General features: G+C 46.3%; 2 protein-coding genes across 3 annotated transcripts in view; one reads left to right on the plus strand and one right to left on the minus strand.

Moving 5' to 3' along the window:
- The first annotated feature begins 71 nt into the window (after positions 1-71).
- LOC103902911 (ectoderm-neural cortex protein 1) lies at positions 72-2,821 on the plus strand. Its single transcript, XM_009284025.2, has 2 exons — positions 72-1,826; positions 2,791-2,821. Exon 1 carries the CDS (start codon positions 72-74, stop codon positions 1,797-1,799), a length of 1,728 nt encoding a protein of 575 aa, XP_009282300.1. The 3' UTR covers positions 1,800-1,826; positions 2,791-2,821.
- A 5,537-nt stretch (positions 2,822-8,358) lies between these two features.
- ARHGEF18 (Rho/Rac guanine nucleotide exchange factor 18) overlaps positions 8,359-18,715 on the minus strand; it is a 51,891-nt gene continuing 41,534 nt past the window's right edge. For both annotated transcript variants that reach the window (XM_009284026.1, XM_019473333.1), the window contains 6 exons: positions 18,347-18,403; positions 17,608-17,655; positions 16,553-17,020; positions 15,496-15,823; positions 13,663-13,785; positions 8,359-13,572 (listed from right to left, as the gene is read on the minus strand). In XM_009284026.1, the coding sequence (XP_009282301.1) occupies positions 13,412-13,572; positions 13,663-13,785; positions 15,496-15,823; positions 16,553-17,020; positions 17,608-17,655; positions 18,347-18,403 (1,185 nt within the window). In that variant the 3' untranslated portion in view covers positions 8,359-13,411. The remainder of the gene's footprint in view (positions 13,573-13,662; positions 13,786-15,495; positions 15,824-16,552; positions 17,021-17,607; positions 17,656-18,346; positions 18,404-18,715) is intronic.

The following is an 18,715-nucleotide window of genomic DNA, read 5'->3' on the forward strand; positions in this document are numbered from 1 at the left end:
CCCGGTGACGGCGCTGCCGGTCTTTCCCTACTGACTCCCCGGTTTTTCCCTCGCAGAGCGGCCTCCCCACCATGTCCGTCAGCAGCCACGAGAACCGGAAATCCCGCTCGAGCTCCGGCTCCATGAACATCCACCTCTTCCACAAACCGGGCCACGCCGACAGCCTCCTCACCCACCTCAACCTGCTCCGCAAGCGGCACCTCTTCACCGACGTGGTGCTGCGGGCGGGGAACCAGGCCTTCCACTGCCACCGGGCCGTCCTGGCCTCCTGCAGCCGCTACTTCGACGCTATGTTCAGCGGGGGCCTGAAAGAGAGCAGAGACGCCGAAGTCAACTTCCACGACTCCCTCCACCCCGAGGTGCTGGAGCTGCTGCTGGACTACGCCTACTCGGCCCGGGTGCTGATTAACGAGGAGAACGCGGAGTCCTTGCTGGAGGCTGGGGACATGTTGCAGTTTCAGGATATTCGGGATGCTTCGGCCGACTTTCTGGAGAAGAATCTCTACCCTGGGAATTGCTTGAACATGCTGCTGCTGTCCGATGCCCACTGCTGCGAGCGGCTGCTGGAGCTGTCCTGGAGGATGGCGTTGGCCAACTTCACCTCGCTCTGCAAGACCGAAGACTTCCTCCGACTGCCCAAAGACAAGCTGCTGGAGCTGGTGGAGAGTGAAGAGCTGGAGGTAGAGGATGAGACGCTGGTCTACGAAGCTGTTATAGGTTGGATCCGGTACGATTTGCCCCGACGCCATGAAGTTCTGCCAGAGCTGCTGCGCTCCGTCCGCCTGGCCCTCCTGCCCGAGTCCTACCTGCGGAAGCAAGTGGCCTGCGAGAAGCTGGTGACCAGCCACAAGCTGGGGGAGGAGATCGTGGCCGACGCCGTACGATGCAAAATGAAAATCCTGCAAAACGACGGCCTTGTGACAGGGTGCTGTGCCCGACCGCGCAAGGTCAGCCAGGCCCTGCTGCTGCTCGGTGGCCAGACCTTCATGTGCGACAAGATTTATATGCTGGATCATAAAACCAGCGAGATCATTCCTCGTGCCGACATCCCAAGCCCTCGTAAAGAGTGCAGTGCCTGCGCTATCGGGTGCAAAGTGTACATCACTGGCGGCAAAGGCTCCGAGAACGGCGCTTCCAAAGACGTCTGGGTTTACGACACCCTCCACGACGAGTGGGCAAAAGCTGCTCCCATGCTGGTGGCGCGGTTTGGCCACGGCTCCGCTGAGCTGGACCACTGTCTGTACGTGGTGGGGGGTCACACAGCAGTGAGCGGTGCCTTCCCGGCCTCTCCCTCCGTCTCTCTCAAGCAAGTCGAACACTACGACCCGCAGCTGGACAAATGGTCCTTGGTGGCCCCTCTCCGAGAAGGCGTAAGCAACGCCGCCGTGGTGGGAGCCAAGATGAAGCTGTTTGTTTTCGGTGGCACCAGCGCCAACCAGGAGAAGCTGCCCAAGGTGCAGTGCTTTGACCCCTGCCAGAACCGGGCCGCCGCCGTGGTGGGCAGCCACATCATTGTCATCGGGGGGGACACGGAGTTCTCCGCCAGCTCCGCTTACCGCTTCCACAGTGACACCTACCAGTGGTCCAAATTTGGGGACGTCACCGCTAAGCGCATCAGCTGCCGTGCTGTTACGTCGGGTAACAGACTGTACGTGGTGGGGGGCTACTGCGGGGCTCAGCGCTGCAAAACGCTGGACTGTTACGACCCATCGTCTGACACCTGGAGCAGCGTCACGACAGTGCCTTATTCCCTCATCCCCACCGCCTTCGTCAGCACCTGGAAGTACCTGTCTGCCTGAGTCACCGTGTGGCGAAGAACCTGGGAGGTAACTAGTTGTGGATCAACCCAGAGCTCCTCTATATAACTTTGTGCTGCACAGGGGTTAAACCCCGAGGGGCAGATGCACGTGGATCTGGACTGGAGCTGTCCTAGAGAACAGCCTTGTGCGAGCATCAGCTCCAGAAATGTGCTTCCAGGCTGGTAGTTTGGGATCTAAAACCCTGCAGGAGAGAGAACGTCTCTTTAGGTGCTGAAATGCTGAGGGGAGAAGATTAGTATAAATAACAAGATGCTTAACCTGGCATCCTAGCCCTTCCACTGAGTCTTGGCCTATGCAAAGATTTTGGGGAATGCTTTCTGTGAGGAGGATTGGGTGTCGTCCCTGGTACAGAAAGCTCGTCGAGTCGATCATTAAGTTAACAGGCAGCCTGTCTGCAGGAGCTGGGATAGACCGCGCGGTGCCACGGGGGACTTGCTGCTGCTTTTAGCACGGCCTCCTCCTCCTGGTGCCACGGTTAATCTGCTAGTGGCACCCAAATGTCTTGTGGGACGTGAGGGCTGGTGCCAGAACAAGATTATAGCTGGGATTTAGTCCCAGAATGGTTGGTAATTGCATTTGTAAGACAAGCCCTGTCTACATATAAACACAGGGTTCCTCCGCTTCTAATTATTCTCTGGTGTCCTTTTCATGCCATTTCTTTCCTGCTACGCAGCGATTAACTTTTTAAAAATTTGCAACTGGAATTAAACCTTTCTAAAGGCTCTTGGCAGAAAAGATGCCAGCGAATCACAGATCCCTGCAGGTTTTTTTTTCTTTTCCCCTTGCAAGAGATGTACTACCCAAATGAACTTGCAATAAAATATCCTGCGATACCTATGGAAGATTCCTGGATGTAGGGGGAAATAAGGAGCTGTCACTCCACGATAGCAGCGTCTGAGGTTTTGAGGCCTGGGGAGTGTTCTCGGGTTTGCTGCACACTGGTCTCACAATACTTTCCTCTGCACTACAGGCTTCGCACCCGATTTTGCCAGTGTCTCACTTCACCGCGGATCCAGACAGAAGCCGTGGGCAGTACGAGCGCCTCCTCCTACCTAGCAAGCCTGTGAACTGGCCTGGATGCCAGCCCTTGCGTGGATCTCCGTAGCATCAGCAGGGCTCACGGCAACACAGCTTTGGCTTTGAACTGCTTCTGTAAATCCCTGTCCTTCAGGCCAGGGAGGGGACGAGCACAGAGGGACCTCCTTGGACTGGCAGCTTGTGCTGTCCCTTGAGACGGCAAAAGGTTTCCAAGTTTTCTCCTAACTCGTGTGAGCTCAGAGCAGGAACCAGAGGAATACTTTTTGCTTCTTTCATTGAATATTTTAAGTGATATTTACTAGAAAAGACAAAGGAAGCTCCTAAGTCACTGGCAGCAGGCTCTGGACTGCGCTGCTGTCTGCTGTGACTTGGAATGCAGGCAGCACCGGAGGCAGTTGCCTGAAATGTCTTGACACGTGACAGTACTTTGCCCATGGGCTGGTTCTGTACATTTTTTTTTTTTTTTTAATACAGCAGTTGTGTGTGTTTATTACTCAGCCTGGAGCTGCTTCAATAAATCTGAATAAAATCCACCGTGTCCCTTGCCTGTTCTGTATGCTTAAGCTGCAAGTTTTCCCAGCCCACGCTTGAGATAACGTTTAGCAAAACAGCGAAGAGCGTTCCCTGCTTGAGAGTCCAAACCTTCATCGGCCAGAGAGGGCTCAGATCTTCCTGTATCTTTGTAACACAGGACTTGGGGAAAGCTCAGGTTCTGTACTGCCTTCCAGCTTTGAAGGACACACAAAACTGTTTAAAACTCCAAAGATTTTCTCTGCCCTTACCTGGTCATCCTCTGTGGAGCTGGGTTTCCTCACTGCCAAAAAAACTGCAGGAAGGCGCTGCCACTTCTCTCCCCAAGGGCTGTGTGCTCCGGGCCCTGCTGCAGGTGATGGTGGGGGCAGTGGTTGGGAAGGAAAAGCTCTGTTAAGGGTGGGAGGTATGAGACAGGAATCAGCACGGTCAGAGGAAACAGGCACCAAAGGTGCAACCAACTGTCTCACCACAGAAGCATGGGTTTGGGTGTGATCCATTATTCAATTTCAGAGTTAAATAAATCAATGTCACAACCCTTCCTCGCTGCTAGTATAGGCAAGAACTGGCAAGACTGGAAGGAAGCAAGCTGCCCTGCTGCTGGTGGCTGAAGCAGATAAACCGACTTCATTTCCATCCTGTTTTCTGATGCCTCTGCCATTTTCAGCCCCCAGGCTGGGCCTTTTCTCATTTACCCTTGCTGTGCCGCCTCTCCATCGCTTGCCGAGCCCAAGGGGAGGTTTGTGCACCAGGCGGCAGGGAAACGAGCCCACAGCCTGCCCTGCAAACCCAGCCTGGAGCACCACAGGCAGCAGCATAGAACCACAGAATCATTTAGGTTGGAAAAGACCTTTAAGATCATCGGGTCCGACCATCCAGCAGCTGGAGCGTGGGGCAGCTCCCAGCTTGGCCGCGCTCGCACACGTGAGCGCAGGCAGGCAAGCAAAGCTCGCAGCCCAGGGGAAAGTCACAGCACAGGACACGGCTGGGACTGGAAGCCAGCAGGAAGCATCTCCATCCCTGCTAGCGAGCAGGGAGCCGCTTCACCTTTATTATATCTACAGCTATTCCCGAGGGTCAGACAAAGTCCGACTTCGCTCGGCAAGTCAGGGGAGCGGAGGTTTCATCCACGGCCGTTTGAGCAGCAGCTGTTTTATTTATGCTGCCAAGCAATAAACGTCGGCTCCCGGCCACATCCGGCTTTTGCACCAGGGACAAAGTTGCTTCTAGCAACATGGGTCTCTGTCTGCCTCCTGCTCCTGGCGCTGGGATGTTATCTGAGCCACGCTCACGGCATTTTCAGCCAGGGGAGTGAGCGGCCCTGCTGCTGAAGCCTTTGCAAGCGTCTGTGAATTGCTTCCTCATTTCAAACTGTACTTACAGCTAACTACCTCTCAGGGAAAACCGGCACTTCAAGCACACCTGGGCTTGGCGGCTCCACACTGCTGGCAACAAAGACAGCCAGAGCTGCGTTTCATTGCCTTCATCCTCCTTCACCTGGCAGAAAACCCTGCGCTGTCCCTCCAGCTTCACCTCCTCCTGGCAGGAACCAGCTCCCAGCACAGCCGGGAGCACCCCTGGGGAAAACTAGACACCTTTTTCTCTTTGCATGCTTGACATTGCCCCAGCAGACCTGTTTTCCCAGTTTGACATTTCCACGCACTGATCCAATCACTACTTCAGTGCCAGGGCCAGAAGATTTAGGCTGACTGGGCTGCAGGTGAATTTGGTTTAGGGGTTAATTTGGTTACTAGGATAGAAATCCTCCTGAATTAACAGAATTCGATTAGGATCTCAACATAGCTCAAACCTAGGCCTCTCCTCCCAGCCCAGAACCCTGCTTCATGGCTGCACCCCTCCAGCTGCAGGAGCTAGACCCCAGCCCACCATCACATCTGGAAGAGGCAACACATACGGGCATTCACTAGGCTCAAAGCCAAAACAATCTAAGCGTGACATCGCTCTCCCCTGGGATGTTCCTCTTCTCACACAAAGCCTGCAAGCCACCACAGCCGGAGAAATACAGCGTCAGGCTGACCCACCTCCCTCCTGGCCACAAGATCTACAACCAGTGCTGATTTTGAGTGAAATACGCTGCTTCTCGCGTTCGTAGCTGCATTCTGCTCAGCAGCCCCTGCTGCCAGGGTGCCGAGGCAGCACAGCCTTTCTCCCTTCTCCACTGTAGACGGCCAGTGCTGTTAATTGCAAAAAAACCCAGCACAGCAGTAACTGAGAAATTCCCTTCTTCTGGCTAAGATCAGGTGTGGATCATTCACACCCACCACACATCTAGCAAGGAACTGGAGTACCCGCTGCTGTTACAATGACGGTCCATGGCAGCCCAGGAAAAACAAAGCACTAACTACACGCAGTGTGATTTTGTCGATGACTTCAAACGTTTTAGAAGGGAAAAAGGACATTACACATCTGCCTGTCCGAAATCCCCTGAAAATTTGCATATCACATGCAGTCATCTGGGATAACTTTGGGTCTAGCAACGCACTGTGCCCCATACGGTGAAAAGGCACCAGCTGCTGCTCTGACATGGGAAAGGCACATCTACATTGTGCTGCTCAACAAGGATTTTTCGTGCTCCTGTGTGCATGGAGCCCCGTAACAAAGCGATCCCTGCCGTGTTTGAGCCTCCTGTGCGTGCGACACTGTCCCAGAGCCAGGGAACACGCGTCGCACACTCCAACGCTGCCAGCTCTGAGAAAGTTTGGCTTTTATCCTCTGCCAGTTCCCATGGGCCCAGAAGCAGCAAACAATGCAGGCACCACACAAGGACAGGCCCCACATCCCTTGTCTGTTGAGCCTTGGGCTGGCCCCATCGCTGGGATGAGAAATTAAACTGGATTTGAGTCACGGGGGTGAGGAAAGGGAAATGCAGAAAACAGCACATTCCCACTGTCGGAGCACACTATGGAGCCAATATCCTTTGCGCATATTTGTCTTCAAGCATCTGGCTTACCGATGAATCTCAGATGCATGTATGGGAACCATCAGCCGTGTTTCACCCACATGAAAGAGGAAGGTTTAGCATAAAGCTGGTCATTGCCTATGGCCTCAGAATGATTCATCCAAATAGAAAGAATGTGGTTTGGGTTTCGGGTTAATTAGCTACAGATTTTAAAGAGAGACAAGGCAGGGTGGAGCTGCTGGAATACTGGTATGAGCAAGTTAACAGCTCTGAAGGCACCACCATCCGTCCTGAAATCACACCCTCCTTGTGAAAAACGGAGAATGTGTCTCATAGACGAGTGACAGCGTTATCAATGATACTGTCAGTCAAGGTGTTTGCAATCACCAAAGGAATGTCTGCCCTGCTGTTGCGGCAAGAACTGAAGCGTAACACAGAAACATCCACACTCTTGAACACCGATGGCTGCAGCCGCACCAAACTTCTAACAGATGAAAATTCTGCCCGAGATTTAAACTTGCCCCTGCCGAGCTCTGGGCTGCTGCAACCGGGCAGTTCCCAGCGGGAATCGGGGCTGCAGGGATCCCTCTTGGCCACGTTAACCCTGGATCTCCCTGACCCAGGCTCTTCTGTCTTTCTAGAAACAATTCCTACTGGTCTGACACATGATTATGGCTGCAGGAGACTACAGTGCAATTAGAAAATAAAAATTAAACCCACTGCTCTGGAAGCAGCTCCTCGTAACTTCTGTCCTAGACTGTCCCTCTCAGCTGTCCCCCCCGAAATCACACTTCGATTCCATTTCTTGCTGCTGAAAAATATTTAGAAACGGACATGAAGTCACTCGCCCTGCTCTAGCGACAAAGACGGTGAGACGCGAAGGCGCACAGAGGCAGTGACCTCCAGCGGCCACTGCGGCTCAGCTCCCTGGGAGCTGAACGGAGCAGAAGCAGATGTATGAAATATTCTCTTAAAGGAAGTGCAAGCAAATGCTTGTACACACACACGCTTTAAAACTTCATTCGCTAACACATCAGTCTTACTTCCCATAAAGATCAAGTCATATTTTAAGCACTGGTGTGCCTAGAAGCTTTTGATTATTTACATACGTTGGAAAAGTAGAAAAACTTGTGTTTTTCCAATTGAGTTCCAGTTTGTGCCGCAACCCAGATGTCAACTGCACTTCAGAGACTGACGAATGCAGACTGTATTCTACTGACCCCTGTACACAAAGACCCTGGGTCCTCCAAAGGTGCTGCGATATACAGAGACTTATCGCTGCGCAACGTGATTCCCAGACTGCACCACTGGCACTGTCGCATCCAAAACCGGCCGAGGGTTTTCCTCAACACTGGCTGCTACAGCCCAGGATTTTGACGCTCAAAATCGTACCTCTTCCTTTGAGAGCAGCGATCCAAGTCCCAGTTCTCCTCTCTCCCCAGTTCTGCATCTGTTCTAATCTCCAGAAATTATTTGAGGTTACAGCTTTTGGGCTAGCTTGCCAGTATGCCACAAGTGGGGATTTTACCAGGAAACGCAACTTGCTGACTCTGGACTCTGGGAAGCGCTGCACCAGCCAGAGGCTATGGGATGGGGCTGGGAGCCAGGGCTGCCAAATTGGCACAAGCAGGAGGGAGAAAGTTTCTATTTTTGTTACACTTGTTCCAAATGGGAACCGATACTGTCTGGGACAGAGCCAGGCACGTCTCAGACTGGCACCATGCAAAGTACCTACGTGCTAATATAAGCAACTTTGTTAAGTTCACTCTCTCACTAGTATGCTGAGTTCAGACATTTTGAGAGCAGCTGATTTTTTCCCTCGGGCGCTCACCTCACTGGCAAGGTCTGCAGCTATTAGTATCCTCCACTTAACGCCTCCTATGCTCCGTCCTCTCCTTTGGAAAACCAGCAGAGTTTTGTTCATATGGCACGTTATTTCTGTCCAGGGTAGAAAATGAGAAGCATGTGAGAAGCGGCTGCTGCTTTGATCTTTGGTTCAAATAGAAAATAATAAATAATTTTTATATATTTTTATATAAAGGCAGTCAGTTTTTAAATGCTTTTTTTTTATTGCTAGAAGTTGCTTTCAGTCCTATTGCAGCTCTGAAATCCTTCAGTGGAGAAACATTGCAATCATTGTAAAAATCATCATTTGGTGTGCTAAGATCAAGTTTACAATTAATCAAGAGTGCACAATTCAACAGAATATTAACATTTAACCATCAACTTTACAAATAAAATAAGGACTACAAAGATGTTGCTACTGCAGTATCAACAGTAATTATTTACAATGTTTACACCCTAACAAAAAACAAAACTGAACGCTTCCCCAACAAAATGGTCAATTTAACCACGGACCATGATTATTTATTAAATCTTTACAGTGCAAGGTGGGCCTAGAAACCAGACCTAAGACTAAAGAGCATGAAGAAAGTTCACAGCTCTGAGTGAGATTCATGCAGTTATGCCAACAGGATCTACTTTCATGAGAGGTTTCCTTCCAGGTACAAACAGAAATGGAATTTGAAATAAACTTTTCTAAAGTGCTCCCATTTCTTTCAGTACAAAAAATATAAAAAGCTGATTTATAAACATGGCACAAATGGTATGAACCAGAGCTCGCACAAATTGTATCTGATGAATAACATGCTGATGGTAAATGATAAAGAGCCGCCAGTGGTTACAAAGATGTTGGGTCTGGCCTCGAGAGAGCAGGGGAAAAGGCTTTTCTTTTACCTATTCAGCAAGAAGGTCAGGCAAGGATAGCACATGCGTAACCTGGCATCGAGAAGATTTTTTTTCTTGTAAATGCGAGAACTGCTGGGGAAGACAACAAAACGCTCCAAATTCCCTTGCACAGGGGCACAACACACAGGGACTCCACTGAGCAGCACCGGGGAGCCCTAGCTCCTGTTCTGCAGAGCTGAAAGTAGAAGTGAGACAAAATACGTATTTTTAACCCCTTCCTAGTTTAAGTTTGAACTTTCATTGTAAATGCAAATGACAAACACCAAGTTCCACGTATGCAGGATCATCTGACTATTACTCAGAAAGACAAAACCGTCCGCAAATTGTTTAGAATTGCTCCTACCTCTGCAGGAATGCTATTACCTCGATGAGCAAGCATCTCTAGAAATACCAATTTTTCTGCCTCACGTTGGGAAATGATTAGCGATCTCAATTTGTGGGACATGCCACAACTACAATCCACAAATAGCACAGTTAAAAACTAGGAAAGCATTTACAACACACACAGGGCAGATGTGCTCAGTACTAGCGAACATGGAGGGATCCTCAGTCTGAAATACAAAATGACCATATTCCGGATGGGAAGGGAAAGAGGAAGCATCCTTTACACCAGAGTTAAAATTGAAAATCAGAACCATAGAAACAGCCTCTACATTGCAACATCACAATATTAAAAGGACAAACATGACAATAATTTTAAGGCTGTGACACGAAGCAAAGAAGGCGGCAGTTCAAAGCTCGTGCTGTAATTTCCTCCACACCCCAGCTCAGAAAGAAGCCAAAAGGCACCTGGGAGGCACAGAATTCTGAACTGTCTAATCCTCAGATATCACTTAAAAGGAAACTTTTAAGTAATCAAAAAGTCAAATGGAAAGGATATTACTCAGAATCAGTAGCAGGTTACTTAGCCCAGGACACAGCAGTATTTTGCAATCTAATTTGCCTAGAAGAGTTACTTTTCTAGGAATGAGATTTGAGTAAAGAGTTCAAAACTAGTTCACTCAGCTGGAGTGATAACAATTTCACAGATTCAGTTTTGCAGAAGTGAAGAGATGACCCATTATTCATTTTAAGAAAATCTTCCACTTGCTTCCCTCAGCCTTCTACAAATAATTTTACCATACTCTGGTATGGTAAACTCCGCACTAGCAATGAGATATCACAGCATTTGCTAATTCTAAAACCTTCTCCACGCTGGCTATGGTACTGAACACGAAGCCGCGTGAATACCTAGTGTGGCACTTAAATGATTTTGACCCAAGTGAAAAGAGATGCAGTCTCTATTCAAGGTGAAAACAGTTTTCGCAAAGCTAGCTGCAGCTAGACGTGTGTATTGAGGACAGATGAGGACTTTTAAGATGATTTCTCAGTTACAGATTGAAGACCCCTATTCCAAGGAGCTTTTGGGGTGTTGAACCAACAGCCTAGCCTGTAACTGTCCTGTGTCCATTTGCTAACAGCCAGAACTTAGTCGAAGCACTGCTGACAATGAGTATTAAAACAGTTATGTTTAAGTTTAAAACATTAAAAGAAATGAGACCTCACTGCAGACTTTATTTTCCAGATGTCACTGTTCTGTATCTGAGTTCATTCATTGCACAGAAGAAGAAGAAGAAAGTAGCCAAATAAACCCCTTCAGTCCATAGAACACTCTCTCCCATACTTTAGGACAGGCACAAAATTAAACCAAATAAATGTTTCCAAAAACTGTTTTCAAATACCCAAAACAGAGGCATCCCTCTTTGGTTGGGGTGGTTTATTCCACTGATGCAACTTCACTTTAGGCTAAAACTCCTAAAAACCTGGTAATTTAAGGCAATGGGGGCATACAGTTTTCACTAGGAACGGCCCAAACCACAGCACGAAGGAGAGAACATACTGCAGATTCTTGCTGCTTCACTGTATGTTTACAGGAGAAATTACACGGGTATCAGAGATGACTGGAGTCTCCACACCAGCCAACTGAAAAAATCAGTCCTACAGAGCTGCTGGGTCTCACATGCTGGCTTGATCAGAAGTTATGTTAATTTTAAGAAGAACACCCCTCCGTTCCAACCTCGCTTTTAGGAATGCAAAAAATGAATATAATGTAGAACTATGTTCTAATCATTACCAACATCGTATCACAACAACGCAAAAATCGCTATGTTCCCCACAGTGTTTTCTGCAAATCTAGCCACTGATAATCTGTGTAAATTCGGCAATGCTGATGATTTGTCCTTTTCACTTGCTTCCCTCAGCCTTCTACAAATAATTTTGTAGCAAAGGACCAAGCAGTCCTTTGGTATTATAGTGAAGTGTGTCCAATTTCATAGTAATAATTTGCTGGGGGGTGGGGGACTATCACCAGTCTGGCAACAAGACAGATGGTTTGGAGTTTCCTCTCGCTGAACTCGGTGCCATTGCTTCAGGTTTATGCCAGTATCACTTAGCAAAGAAAAAGATCCTTAAATCCAAGAAGTGTTAGAGCAAGGAGCGCTTGCTCCCTAAGACCAGTTCAGCATTTTGTAGCTTACCTTTCCCCTCTCACACTGACCAGTAAATTTGGATTTTTCAATTTCTTGTCTGAAGACAATAACCCAAATTATCACCACTTGAAAATAAACTCTGTATTTTCTGCTGAAAATTTATAATGTTTCTTGCACTGTAACTACTGGAATAATTTTAAAACTTTCAAGCAAAGTGAAGTGAGGGCCTTAAAGAACATTACTAACGTTACATAGGGCCTAACCACTGAGACAGCATCAATGATTTGATGAGGTTGACAAATTGCCATTCAATGCCATTGCCATGTGACCAGATGGAGAACTGACCACGTACTCCCTCCATCGGTGCTAAAAATCACTTTAAACCAGGGTTAAAGATATGAAAAAAAAACTATTACCAATCATGTTCTGAAAGGTATTAACCCAAGTTTTTAAGCTCTGAGATACTGATTTCTTCAATTCTGTAATAATACCCCCTAAACAATCTCTCCTGTGCAGAATATATCTGACCGGTCACATTCAACATATATTGGAACAGACATCCTTAAGCCACGTGTGTAATAAAGAACTGAGATACAGAGTGAAGTAATAGAATACAACAAAATGACTGTGCAAATTACTACAAAGGGAAATAATGCCTTTTGAACAGAACACTTAAATGTCATCACCATTCCATGATTAAGAACTGACCCATTTAACAAGAGGTATCAAAGCTGGTTTAGCTGTAAGCAGCTAAACCAACACAGGTTTAGCTAAGAGTATTTTTTTTTTTTTAATTTTAAAACCAAACAGTTCTTATTCCCTTCATTCCTAAAACAGTGCTGCAGAGAAGTCTCTGCAGTAACAGCAGCTTTGATATCTTCTGGTACTTGGAGTAAAGTCCAAACAAATTAACAGACAAACAAGAGATGCAGAAAACTTAGGATTAAACAAGACAATAAATTACTGCATTCAAACGCTTCTTATACATGTCTTCAGCAAAGAACAAAATCCAAGTCTCTAAGTTCATTCTGAACCAACTCATGAGTTTTGCTTGGGAACCTGTACCGCTCTCACTAAGACGGAGAGCTACCCAGAGCTACCCAATGTCTCCAAGGAGACAGGTATCCCGGTGCAAGCTGATGATCAATGAAATGTGCATTTAGTCCAACTCTTCATTACCGTTGTATATTCTCACATGTCCAACCCTTCTCATCCACAGGCAGGCGGAGCTCCTGACCCATGAAGACTCTGTTAGGAAGCTTACCTTCTCTCTTCCACCGTACCTGACCACTGAGCATGTGCTCCACTGAATTCACTAAAGAAACAGAGACGCTAGTCTGGCTCCTCTGAGCGGGTATCACAGTGTCTGTCATGCCTGGCTGTAAGGAGACTGGCTTGCTAGTCAACTAGTTATCAACACACTGTTAGCATAATCCATTACCGACCATGTACCTGTGAAAATGGACTTAAAAATTTGCAGCCATTTTGGGGCCTACTACTAAAACTTTTTACATAAAAATCCGGGTGGTTCAACATCAACTATAACAATTTATAAGATGGTGCCCACAAAGAGTGTACAATCTCCGAAAAGAGCAAATTACAATAAATGGCAGTATTTTAATACGCTCTGAATTTATATACCCATGCCACGTGTCAATACATTTCCATGTTTGGAGAATTTAAAAGCAAATTGTTACTACTGTGCCCTCATTCTGAGCTGCTGGCAGAGAAGCCAACGAAGTAGAACAGTAATCCTGGTCTGGTCCTTGCTAGTAGTAACGGGGCAGGGATGAAAAGACATCCATATCAGGTCTCTGTCACGTTGAACACTGGGGCCTGAGTTCTTGAAACAGTGTGTCAGAAGATTAATCTTTAAATGGAAACAATTAGAAGAAAATTACATCTTCTTTGCTGGTATCATCTTGCACATTTAACGGACTTGGCTGAGAGGTCACCAGGGTCTGAACGTGAACGTTATTGGGTTTGAATAGGTTCGCTGAGGCAGATGAAAGTGCTTCCGGCTGAGCATCTGTAGGGCCATACAATTCTATAGAAAAAAATGGAAGACGACATATTCATGACACTGCACAGAGAGGCTGATGCATTTCCATGGACATGCAAGTTGGTCAAGACATACCTGGCTGGAATGCAGCGGTCTGGCTGCTTGGGAGGACTGGACTTGCTGATCGTCTGCCTCTCAGGACACCCTCCTCTCGTCCAACAAGCCTGGGGGGAAGCAGCTGCTTCTGATCAACGGATGCTACAGAAAACATTTTACAAATTAGTATTTGAGGCTAGCAGTACTTCACAAATTTCATTATTTCATGCTGGGGCCCATTGTAGTGACACCTTTCATATCCAAGGAAGCTGCTATACCACAAAGAGCTGATGCCTCTGTTGCAAGTAACTTAAATTTTCTCTTCAGCTGTTTAGACCATGAATACTTTCTCCTCTTCCTTGAGGACTTCTAATTCAGTTACTAGCAGCCCCTGACAATCACAGATTTAAAACCTAGTATTATAAAGCACAGTAGAGAAAAAAAATCTTTGTCCTTAGCAGTCAAGTAGCAGCGGCTATTTGCGCTACTTTTAACACGCAGCACTGTGATGAACTTTTGTCTCCGCTCTCCATCTGTCTCACAGCTGCTCAGCGGCAGAGTCCACTGATTCTGGTGTTATGGCCTGTCGGTTTCTTAATTTCAACAATAAAAGCAATTCATGAAATGGTTACTCTGGATCCAAAGAACTCCCCTCAGTGCACATTCCTTACACGTCACAAAACCCAAATTCAATACACAGTATTTTGCCTCTGGTACAGAAAGTCTTGTTCCAGTTTATTCTAAGATCTACATATGGGCATAACAAGCATGCAATCCCACTAATGCTCATGAGAGAACAGAGACCAATACATTTGTGTTTTATACCTTTCATATAAATTCCAGAAAAACACCATTAAGTACATTTCCACTGCAGAGATCATTATGTAAGAGCTATTAAAAATAAACTTGGGGAGACGTGGTATTAGAGCTTTATTTTCCCATTTACCAGCATTTGGTATTCAGGGTAAGAGGATATCAGGCTTCATTATGTGCAAAAACATAAGCAAGTTTGCAATTGTACTAAACTTTAGGTACAACAGAGACAGACGTTTCTACAATGTGCAAAAGACTTTCCCCCTCCCCTCCCTAGACGGCTTTGGCCCTGAGTCTGCTATAGTAGCGTAGGCCCAAGTGACGGGTAAGCTTGCCAAGCCTGAATCCTATACAAAGCTAAAAAGATAATTTTGTAACTTAAAATTATAGGCCATTCTCCTAAGCTGGCAGTAAGGCTATTTTAAGCGGTAGAGAAAATGCGGTTTTTACTGTGTCTGTCATTGGCAAAGATCACTACTTTAATACCTAGCAGTTAGCAGCAGAAATTACACTATGACAGGGTGACTGCATTTTTACTTGCTTCTATTTCTGACAAAATTAACCCCTTTCAACTCTACAACACACACAGCATCTCAATTCTGGCCTGGAAATATGTATTTAATGACTGACTGGTGCCAAGAAAGGCATTACATTCAATGTCATTACAACTCTGGACAGATAGTGAGGTAAGGTTAAGCCAGCCTCAAAACATTTCACTCATGCAGCACAAGCAAAACATTTGCTATTTTCCTTTAACACTACAGTTAGGCAAGAAGGTTTTACAGCCAGGTTTACAAATTCTTACCACCATTCTGTACTGTTGGATTACAGAACTCCATTTTCAACATCATCCCTTTGGGCTACATTTCCAATTTAAATAGTATACACATGTAACTCCTAATTTAAGGATTTTAAGAGCCTACTAACTGCAGTAAGCACACTAACAATTTGTAGCATACTAATTTCTGGGTGCCACACCGGTAGCCAGAGGTTTAAACTACAGTGTTCCGTCTCCCTGTGATGCTGGCAGAGATCAGAAATGCATTTAAACACACATACCTGAACTGTCTGTCCTATGAGACGCTTTGTTCTTCCCACCTTTCTCTTTGCTTCCCTTTGTAAAAGTGGCCAGCTTAGTAGGAATCTGCTGCTGGACTGCAGCTGGTTTCTGTATCTGATTCGTTGCACTCAGGAGATGTATTGGCACTTCATTCTTCAATGCAAGAACGGGACGATTCTCCAGGGTGGTACTGTCCCTACGAACCAAGTCTGGCCGTTCCAGGTAATCCATCCCGGAGACACTCACTCTCACAGAGGTTTTCAAGAGGGATAGAGGTGGTTCCACCCCTTCTCCATTGAAGCTAACAGAATGACTTAGCATCTGGTTCTACGTGAGGAAAAAGGCATTCTAAGTCAAACGGGTATTTTCACCCTCTCGGATACAACAAGGAGAGACCACCCTCAGCCCTGAGAACATAAAGCACTTGCTAGTGAAAAATATAACAGGTTAGACGAAGCCTAAAGCACGCTGGCAAACAGAAGGAAGAGCAAAATTATAAGTCCTTGAACACTGAAAAGGACCTCAGCAGCTTCAGACTGCTTAATATTGCACCTAGCAAAGGAACGCAAGAGCAGACCGTGCTAGGTGATGACAGGATGGAGAGAAAGCAGGACTTTCAGACAGTAACAAATGAGCCAATTTAATCAGACCCCAAAATTCACATTTTGAAACATAAGAAATGTTTTTAGAAATCAACTGTACAAAATGCTACCAATGTAGCACACCTTCTGCAATCACCTGCCTGCAACAGGGCAGTTCCTGTATTAAAAAAAAAAAAATCCCGTCAGCCATGTTCAAAAATAACTTATTCTCCATTTCTTTCTTTTTTTTTTTTTTTAAATATTCTCATTACCAAATGTCTGGGTGGAATTTCACAGACACTGGGGAACTGCCAAGCTGTGATCTCTCTGACAGCAGCCATCATCAGCTACTTCAGATGATGGTTCAAGGAGCCCGGTAAAAAGCAAACATGGGTTAGTGCTGCAAAAAGGGCCACCTTCATTCAGAGGCAAGCAGGTTAACAGAAATAAAACTCCAAGAAAACACATTCCTCACCTGTCCCATTTCTGGGGAGAACGTGCCTGACACTGTGTTCTGCTTCTTCAGCTTCCTTAGCTGATCTAGACGCTCCTTCTCTTTCTCGACTGCTCTCTGAGCTTCCCGCAGCCTCTCTAGGTCATGCTGATAGGCCTCTCGCTGCCTCTCGAGTTCTTCCCTCTCCTGATTCAACTTCTCTCTCAGCTGCCGAGTCTCCTCTTCACGCTCCTGCAGCCGGGCTTCTGTGCTTTCAAATTCCCTCTGCTGCCGACTCCTTTCCCGTTCCAGGCGTTGCTGCTCCAGCTTCAGCTGGCTCTGAAGTTTCTGTACATTCATCAGTTCTTCTCTCTGTTTTTCAAAGTTCCGCTGTTTCTCCTGCTCTAGCAGCAGATTGCCTCGTGTAGACTGCAGCCGGTATTGCTTCTCCCGGTCTACCATGGTGGCTCGTTGCATCTCAATGTAGCTGTCCTGCTGAGATATCACTGCCTGGAGGGGAAATACAAAGTTCAGCGTAAGGCACATGGGTTCAAAAAAACGTGCTCAGCTAAACAAAAGACAAACAGCATCTACCAGATTAGATCACAGATACTTTTGTCTTCAAGAGCAGATCTAACTTCCAGCTTGTACAGCCCATTGTGACTGACACAATACTGAAGATGGCTAAGCAAGTAAGTTATGCTTACATGTGTCAAAACTAACATTTCTTGCACTCTGAATCCAATCAGTCAAAATATTGCTGATTACAAGGTTACAGTAAAAACAACTCATACACACATGTGTATATCAACAACAATTTTAAGAAGAAATGAGCACGGAGATCAGACAGAGCTCAAAGCAGCAAAAGAATTGCATTTAAGTGAGCAGGAAAAAGGAAACAATTACTTAAGACAACAGATCTAACACTTCCTTCAAAATACCAGACACAGTGTTTGTTTCCTTGAGTCTCAGGTCTTAAATTCTGCACTTCACTCTAGCTTTAGGGGATATTTTCAAGGTAGCTCCTTTCCATACCTGCATAAATTTTATTACATTTAATGCCTAACAAACCTCTTGGATAGTAAATAGTGGTTTACCTGAAGACTGAAGAGCAACTGTAACAGCGTTTGTATCCTTTGGACAAGCTGAAGAGGAGGGGAGGCAGGGGGAGGAAAAAAGACATTAGACACTTGAACAGAGCTCTGTTTTGATGCATTAGACTTTTTTTTTTTTTTTAAACAGTGAACACAATCAATGGTATCTGTACAAAACCACAGACAATGGAAGCACAGCTACAAGAGTACTCTAACACGGTAATAGCCAATAGAGCACTATGCAGGCACGATGAATTTCAGTGTATTAGTCCTCGCGCAGCTGTAAATCGGTGCCAAGCAAATCCCACTGGGATTCCAGGGAGCAATCTTCATCATCAGTTTTCTTCACATGAGCTATTTAATGATCCCTTCCTCCCATGCTCCAGCACTGAATCACTACACAGGTATAGCAGTCACGGGAGACTCAGAGGCAAGTTTTGTCAGCGAGCTGAGAACATGCAATCCCTCCAAAGATGCAGGAAAAGTAGTTAGTTAGCCAGCTCTTTGAAACGCGTGTCTGCATACTCAGAACCCATCTTTGTTTTCTAAAGGGACTTTAATCTCTGCATTCATAATGCGTTAGAGTCATAAGGTACAGGCCGTTAATGTGCTTGTGGTTCCACAAGACATTAAAAATACTGAGTTTTTTGGTGGTTTTTTGTTTGTTTGTTTTGGTTTTGCATGCTATTATTATAATATGGCTATTTGCCATTAGATTTCCTAACAGCAGAAGTAACAATACCTGAGCGACTATGATGGGCTGAAAAGCACTGCTGTCATCCAGCCTTGTTACATCACTCTGTAAAAAAGACAAAACCAACATCTGCGCTAGAGTCACTTGTTGGGCATTGGTAGTGCTGCCAGAACAAGTTGGAAAGGTTCATCTCATTAGGGAACAGCATTTACCGCTGGAGCAGAGATTGCTCCCATAGACTGAAGGACACATATCAAAAATACTTAAATCAGAGGCCAGGCTGAAACAGATGCACGGTGATTAAAGCTAGCGTTAACGGTACCGCATCAAATGAACAAATATAATACCAAATGATCGTGCCTCTCAAGTGCTAAGCTATCAATTCACCCGACAAAACATCCTTAATAGAGTCTAGCA

Source organism: Aptenodytes forsteri, unplaced genomic scaffold (assembly GCF_000699145.1).
Source record: "Aptenodytes forsteri isolate BGI_AS27 unplaced genomic scaffold, ASM69914v1 Scaffold471, whole genome shotgun sequence".
NCBI lineage: Eukaryota > Metazoa > Chordata > Aves > Sphenisciformes > Spheniscidae > Aptenodytes > Aptenodytes forsteri.